General features: G+C 47.0%; 1 protein-coding gene across 1 annotated transcript; it reads right to left on the bottom strand.

The window, feature by feature from the left end:
* Positions 1–3,230: 3,230 nt before the first annotated feature.
* On the bottom strand, positions 3,231–5,220 carry LOC122049078 (floricaula/leafy homolog). The gene is made up of 3 exons (XM_042610555.1): positions 4,644–5,220; positions 4,148–4,554; positions 3,231–3,804 (listed from the first exon to the last, which is right to left on the bottom strand). Exons 1-3 carry the CDS (start codon positions 5,149–5,151, stop codon positions 3,430–3,432), a joined length of 1,290 nt encoding a protein of 429 aa, XP_042466489.1. The 5' UTR covers positions 5,152–5,220; the 3' UTR covers positions 3,231–3,429.
* Between the last annotated feature and the right edge of the window lie 2,938 nt (positions 5,221–8,158).

The raw sequence follows: 8,158 nt of genomic DNA, 5'->3' as shown, positions 1-8,158 counted from the left end.
CTTGTTGAATCGATTAGCCAGATCGATTCAGCAACATTCTATTCGATCGTGAGAAATAGCTTAAGCAATTAACCTGATTGCTTAATCTTTAAACAAAAACATTCTGTTCGAAACAAAAGGGGTTGCAAGCGATTGCTCTAATCGCTTACGTTGTGTCTAATCGATTGACTTAATCGATTAGACACCTCTGTGCACTCACGTTAAACTAGCTCTTAAGTGATTAAGAAAAATGCTTAATCGCTTAAGCTCATTGTAATCGATTACCCTTATCGATTACCGAACCCTAACCTCCAAAACTAAGTCTAGGGTTCCTTGCCCAACATCTGGTCAACCTTGACTTGTTGGGACTCCTCATTGCCTGACATTTGGTCACCCTTGACCTACTGAAGCTTCTTCACCAAGTGTTCAGTCAATCTTTTGACCCACTTAGATTCTTCTCTTCGTGCCAAATGTTCGATCAACCTTGACCCACTTGGACTTACCGTCTCATGCCAAGTATCCGATCCTCCATGGTCCACTTAGACTTTCAAACACCAGATGTCTGGTCACCCTTGACCCACTTGGATTTCCAACTGCTTGGCTTCATTCACCAGGACTTTCTCACTGCCTAGCTTCACTCATTAGGGCTTTTCACCTGACTTCACTCACCAGAATTTCCTTCTGCTTAGGTTCACTTACTAGGGCTTTCACTTGGCTTCACTCACTAGAATTTTCTTCTACCTAGCTCCACTCACTAGGGCTTTCATCCGACTTCACTCACCAGGACTTCCTTCTGGCTAGCTTCACTCACTAGGGCTTTCACTTGACTTTACTCACCAGGACTTCCTTCTGGCTAACTTCACTCATTAGGGATTTCACCTGATTTCACTCACCAGAACTTTCATTTACCTAGCTTCACTCACTAAGATTTTTAACTGCCTAGCTTCACTTACCAAGACTTTTACACCAAGTGTTCAGTTAGTACTGACCCACTTGAAATTCCAACTTTTACCAACCTTCTCGTTGGACTTTCCCTTGCCTAACCTCTAGTTAGAACTTCCCAGTCAAGTATCCAATCAACCTTGACCTACTTAACTCTTCTTCACATCAAACTAGTCAAATCTTGACCAGTGGGAAATTACACCAATAATCTCCCCAAGTAGATAATTGCACATACAATCTCTATATATTATCAAACAAAAAAACTTAAACATCACAACTCAAGCTTGAGCCAATTTAATCTTAGTCAAACTAGTCAACCTTGACATAGGAAAATTGCACCAACAAAAAACATTTGACATTTAACACCATCAATGTACTGACATAGTAGAACGATGTTTTCAAACTTGCGGAGATAATCTTCAGGATCACTAGAATCACTGTATTCTCTGATCAACAATGGGTGGAATCACAAGGGAAACTTGTCCTTCAGAACTTCTTGTGAGAAAGGAAACTCCAATTGCTTAGGTGAGGTGTCCGTGGCAGGAGTCTTGTTGCGCTTTGGGTCGTGGGGTAGTGAATCCCTCGTAGAGGACTATTGAAACTGCTTGGCTCCAGTACAATCTTTTGTGAGTGCTTGCATTAAGGCTTTGGGAAACTCCATGGGGTGCTTAAGTTTGGCTTGCTCGCCAGACGTTGACAATCCTTCAGATGACATGATCGATGCAGTGGGAGCTTTTGAAGGGGAAATAATTGTTACTTGTTGTTTTTGCGCCAGTGCATGTGCCTTCGCTACACAAGTAAATCGAGGTCCTTTTGCGACAAAGTGACTATTACTTTTTCGGCGTCATCCATCTTCACATTCTAAATTAGGTGGAGAGGTTCCCATAGACGGTGCTAAATTTGATTCCGTTTAGAAGCGGCGAAGGGTGGACCACCGGTGATGTGGCGTGAAAACCTCTACATTTAATGAGGTATTATCCTTCTATTAGTCATTCTGTCCCATCATCATGCTTATATTGTACATAGTAGTCACATCACAGGCATGAGGAGAGTATGTGACATATATTGCATGTATTGCATATCTATATACTAATACAATTTTCTGACTCTTCGACAAACCCACATATTGTATTAATGGTGAAAAATGGGCCTTTGGGTCGGGGGGTCATTTGGGTTGTTGGCCGGTTAGCTAGAAGATATGCTTCTTAGAGAGCCCATTTCTATACATGGCCTAAATGGACTGTAGCAACATCCCCAAAAAGGGTGTAAAGTTTTATGAATGGTTTGGTAAACCCATGTTAATCCCTTTATGGCCTGTTCGATCTGCAAGGTCGATTGGGAGAGGGAGATTAGAGCTCTGAGTGAGTTTGATATGTGTCGGGAATGAGGCTTATAAAGAATTGTCTAATTGATAGGGCAGTTCGAGAGAGGGGGAGTAGAGCCCCGAGTGAGTCTGGTCCAAGTCGGGAATGAAGCTTATAGAGAGTTGTGCAATCAGCAGTGCCGGTCGGGAGAGGGGAGCAGAGCCTCATGTGAGTTCGATTTGAACCAGGAATGAAGCTTATAAAGATTTGTCTGATTGATAGGGCCGATCGGGAGAGAAGTAGAAGCATGAGTGAGTTCAATCCGAGATTGAAGCTTATACAAAGTTATCCGATTGACAGGTCGATCGAAAAAAATAAAACAAAACCCCAAGTAAATTCTACCTTGGACATTGACTTCAACCTATATAAGTTTTATAACTTATTGATCCCTCAGATCCCTATAAAAGGCCTCTCTTTTTCACCTATTAAATCATATTGCATTTCTAATAATATCATTGTGATGTTAATATTTTCAAAATACAACATCCTGAGTTTTATTTTTAAAATAAAATATTATGTGATAAAAATAAAATGATTCATTCGCCCCCCACGATCTCCATCAATCCATCCCTAACCCAATTTTATTTTTAAAATAAAACATCATGTGGCAAAAACAAAGCGATTCGTTCGCCCCCCTCTATCAATCCATCCCTTACTCAATATAAAGAAAATAAAACACGAATGACTAATAACGATTAATACAAATGCCAAGACAGAGGGAAGAACATAGTTAGACACGTCAAATTCTAATCCCAAAATTTAATGTGACAAATACTTTATGTCTCAACCACTGCAAGTCGTCTAAAATAAAGCATCATTGTGGATGCAACAGGAAACATATGCGCCTTTGATAAATCTGAAAATTAGATGGGCTTTCTAGGAATTCCTCTCCTTTAAATGCATCCGTAGGTGGTCAATAGCCAAGAAAGTTTCCCATTTCAGCTGGGCTGGGAAATTAAAATATAGAATGGGCAGTGCATTTCAGATCTTAAAACCATACTGTTCAGAGTTGCATGCATTGACCAACCAAAATCTCACATGAATGCCGCCGGCAATTTCATGTCGCTACTAATCCATCGATCCTATTACAAAGTGCTACAGACGCATTGAAGGTGGCAGTCGATCGAGCTAGCTAGCTAGCTAGCTAGAACATCAGCGGCGGTGGCGCAGCCTGAAGCCCGTCGACGGAGCTGGCGGAGGCGGCGGCGTTGCTGCGGGCGAGGTGGCAGAGCTGGCGGAGCTTGGTGGGGACGTACCAGATGGAGAGGCGAGGGTGTGCGTTGAAGACGGCGTCGATGTCCCAACCATGCCTCGCCGAGATCGCCACCAGCGGCTTGTAGCACGCCTGCCGCCACGCCCCCACGTTCTCCCCGCGCTCCTTGAACGACCGCCGCAGCGCGTTCGACGCCTCCTCGTCCAGGCAATGCAGCGCGTAGCAGTGCACGTAGTGCCTCATCTTCGGCTTGTTGATGTAGCTCGCCCCCACCTTCTTCGCGTACCGGAACACTTGATTCGTCACCTGCAAGGATCTGACGGTTAGCGACAGCGTTAGTCGATAATCCTCAACTAAATGTGTGATTATTGGTCGAGCACGAAAATATGAGAGTACGTGACGTGTTTCGAGAGCAGGGATCCAGTTCGATGTTCCGTGTCGGGCGGCGACCAGGCATGGTTTCCAACGCAGTGGTCAAATCTGCCTCTCCCCGCTCGACAAGACTACTCCTCTCGCCATTCATAACAACCAAGGTGGTCCTGACACGTGGTACGGCCCGGGAGCCTTGTGTGGGTCACACCACTGCTACGTGGAGGCATGGGGTAGAGTCTAAAGAGCTAGAGAGAGAGAGAGAGCGCGAGGGGCCGACCTTGGTGGGACACTTGTGGCCGTGCTGGCGAGCGAGGGCCTGCACTTGGAGGAGGAAATGGCGGCACTGGTCGTAGAGGTGGAAAAGATAGTCGAGGCCATTCTTCTTCGCCCGCGCCACCTCGCCGGGTTCCGTCACGATGAACGGGTGCTCCCTCTGTCGCTCCGCGCGCCGGCTCTTGCCCGACGTCTCCGACCCCGACCCCCACTCCTCTTCGTCCTCCTCCTCTTCGTCATCCTCGTCTTCTTCCTCTTCCACCCCTTCTTGGAATGACCTCTTCTTCTTCCGTCCGCTGCTCTTCTTCTTGTTGTCCTTGCCCTTGGCGTCCTTCTTCGCGACGCCCGCGGCAGTCTCTCCGCCGCTCCCCGCTGCTTCTTTCTCGTGCTGCACCGGCTCCTCCGATAGTCCTGCAAAAAGCAGAGTAGTCGCCGTTTGAATCGGCCGGATAGGAGTACCTTTGTATGCTTAATGGAGCGGACTAGGATGGTGGGATGACCTTCTTGAGAAAGAGCGTCGAGGGCGATGCTATTGCCTTGGAGTTGATGGTCGCTGAGGAAAAGGAGGCGGCGACCGACGTCGTCGAGGCGGTGGTGGCCGCGGTGCTGCTGCAGGAGAAGGCGGGAGCTGACGAGGCGGCGGCGCTCCGCGCGGAGAGCAGCCTTGATGCCGTAGCGCTCGCCGAGGAGGAGATCCCACCGGAAGAGGTGCGCCAGGGTGGCCATCATATCGTCGACCTCCGCCTCCGTCATGCCCACCAGCGTCGACGCCGTGAACCCCAACTCGCCGATCCGCGCCACCGTCGCATACCGCACGCCGTACCCCGAGAACACCTCGCCCAGCTCCCTAGGCCGCTGATCCTCCGCCTCAGCAGTCGGCGGCGGAGGAGGCAGCGAAGCCGCCGGCGGCAACGGAGGGAGGGGCTCGATGAGGCGGCATGGGTGCGGCGGCGCGCCACGCGGGTCCCACTTGTAAACGTTCGCCGAGAAAGCGTCTCCCGGATCCATCGCCTCCTACCACTTCAACTCCCCCTGCTGCTCACGCTCCAGTCGATCGCCTCCAGCTTTATAGCCCCGCGAGAGAGACGTATATAGACACCCCACCCAATTGACGACACTGCCCTTCGTATTCTTCTCGAACGACTTCGTTTCGCCTGTCTTTGCCCGTATAAATTCCTGCTTCACTATACGTACTCGTAATGTGCACTCGTACATTACATACGATCGAAGCAATAACTTCAGCAAGTCCACAATTGGAAGCTAATCATGTCCCTGTTCTTCCCAAGTCAACGTGCAGAGCTTGTATGGTTTCAGTTTCCGGCAATGGCCTCTAGAGGCCTCGTCGACTGCGACTCCCGAAGGCACCACCGATCGATCAGTAGTCTAGTAAATTCTGTCAAGTAAAAATTCCTCTTGGAGTCTCACCATCAAATGTTAATCTGGAAAACTCCATGAATTATTTCTACAATTATATTTCTCCCTTACTCAGCATTAAAGCAAAGCAACTGATATGCATGCAATAATGCCGTCCAAAAATACTGCTATGCAATTTCACATCAAGCGAGGCGAAAAAGGTGGAAGAAGGGCATGAGGTAAAAGATCATCCATCCAATCCAATTCCATGGAATCCAATCTATCTATCTTTCTTTCCTTCCTTCTTTCTATCTATCTATCTCTTTAAAGTTACTTAATCCCCATGGTCTTCTGTGTCTGACTGCCTGCTTCCTGCTTCCTGCTCTGAAACGTTTGACCATTGACCACTCAGCGGCATCCGGAACGCAGTCTTCGAACTCACTACTCATGCGAGATCAATTGCTTTAAGCCCTTTAAAATAATGGGGGTAATGCGATCGAGTCCAGGGAAAGGCACGTGAATTGATATCAGCTGCGACGCCATCATCATCGTGGGTCGCCGTCGGCGATAAACGACAACCGCAACCACCACCTGCAGCCTGCGTTTGCTTTGGCTTTGGCTTTGAGGAAGTACGACGTGCAGCTCCGAGCTATCCCAGTCCTCCTCGTGGGACGAACCGGCCTGGCTGCAGCTGCCTGCAGCGAGATGTTAATTTGCAGTGTGTGCCCTTGTGCAACGCTGTCCGCACGTTCTGCGCCGCTGGATTGGCTTCAGAAATCATTGCGACATGGGCAGGGGCCAAGATCGAAAGGTTTCTTTACCGTTTACATTATTCTGTGTTTGTTTGATGCATTTGTCTGGGCAGGCGTCGATCGCAGAAGGATCTAATCTTCGATAAAAGATCTCCTCTGTTTCGCCTGTGTGTGTATAGCCCACCCTTCATGTTTTGGTCATTGGATTTCTTAGAAGAAGCATCGCCATCGCCATCGCCATCGCCATCTTAGAAGATGCATATTTAGACTAGTGGAAATGGTATCATTAAGATAATCAAATTGTAAAAATAAAATTACTCTTTTTTTTTTTATGTAATTGAAATATTATAGTAGCATTGTTACTTTGGTGGTAAGTGGATTGATGCGGAGGTAAATAAGGATGGTCCTTAATTTGGTCAATATAAATTTCATAGGAAGTACTAAATGTTGAAGTGACACTCTTATTCAGCTAGTTTATTTCCGTCGAACTGGAATTCTTATTCGGTCGGCTCATCCCATCGAATCTATACTCTTGCTTAATTGGCTCAGTTCCATCCAATTGACACTCTTGCCCAGTCTATTCATTTCCATCGAACCAACACTTTTGCTTAGTTAGCTCATCCCCGTCGAACCGACACTCCTGCCTAGTTAGTTTAATTTCACCGAACCGATATTCTTATCCAGTCAGTTCATCTTCATCAAATCGACATTCTTGTCTAGTCGGCTCATCTCCGCCGAACTGACACTCTTGTCCAGTCGGCTTAGCTCTGCCAAATCGATACCTTTGCCTAGTCGGCTCATCTCTGTTGAACCAGCACTCTTGTCTAGTCGACTTAGCTCCATCGATTCGACGCCTCTCAACTTAAATGCCAAACCCTCCAGGCCAACTACCTCGACTCGTTAATAGCATGTGGGACAACACGTGGGATGTCATAGCAAGTGGGGCATCACGTGAACTGACATAATACACGTGGAACAACATGACGCATATGATGTGTGATAACTTAAAGCAGCATGACCCTTTGTAGTATAAAATGCGGGTGACATAACCATAGATATGATGTGCCACAATGATATAAAAGGAGCCCGCTCTTACGAGCAACGGAGCGCGCACACAACCGAACACAGACACTCATTAACCACTTCATCTTCTCTTTAGTATTCTTTTTCTCCACCTCCCTTGCCAGAGAATTGACTTGAGCATTAGATTGGATGAGCTGGGGTATTCCCGACCACCATTCTAACTCTCTCCCTTTTCTCTATCAAGCTTCGCAAGTGTTCCTGGCAGTCCAGTTTTCTCACACACTCTCTCTTGTGGTATTCAATGACTTCGTCAACACAGTAGAGACAACTCACCGGTGACTCATCTCTGGCGATCTCGGGCAGGAACAAATTGATGTCGTATGTGGAAACACTGAGTTGAGACCCATAACTGAAACATTGAGATAAATGACATTGAAAAATTGCCGAATAGACTAGCCCCGTCAATGAAAGAAGATCATAGGAAAGCATTTTATGTTCTTGTCAACATCGAGCAACAAATCTAGTAGATTTTTTTTTCAAACGTGGTCGGTTTCAACATTTAAGAAGCCCGCTAGGATATTAACATGTGATTTCCTGCACAAGCTAGACAATCAGGAGATTGAAGCAAACAAATATCTCTTCTACATATTTCCTCCGCCTTTGCAGTGGAGGAAATTCTTCCCCTGTTGGTCTTCCACCCGTGCCACGCTCATTGTATTTAAAGAAATTTGATCGATGTCAAGAACTCCATTAGCCTCCTTCAAAGCCATCTCCTAGTGGAGGTGATGTTCTTCCATCTGGTGTTTCTTGGCCAACTTGCCTTCCTCTGCCCCTCCAAGTCTCGAGCTAGGCAGCTTGAATCGGCCAGACAAGACATCCCAATCTTC

This window comes from Zingiber officinale, chromosome 2B (assembly GCF_018446385.1).
Source record: "Zingiber officinale cultivar Zhangliang chromosome 2B, Zo_v1.1, whole genome shotgun sequence".
NCBI lineage: Eukaryota > Viridiplantae > Streptophyta > Magnoliopsida > Zingiberales > Zingiberaceae > Zingiber > Zingiber officinale.
This window is presented reverse-complemented; position numbering and strand designations above follow the sequence as displayed.

Bases quoted from the DNA above. Each gene is read 5' to 3' on its own strand.
- LOC122049078 (XM_042610555.1), bottom strand. From the start codon at position 5,151: ATGGATCCGGGAGACGCTTTCTCGGCGAACGTTTACAAGTGGGACCCG. The intron at 4,555-4,643 runs GTCATCCCACCA...TGCTTTTTGCAG, and splicing joins CGACGCTCTTTCTCAAGAAG to GACTATCGGAGGAGCCGGTG. The intron at 3,805-4,147 runs GTCGGCCCCTCG...AGATCCTTGCAG, and splicing joins GCCACAAGTGTCCCACCAAG to GTGACGAATCAAGTGTTCCG.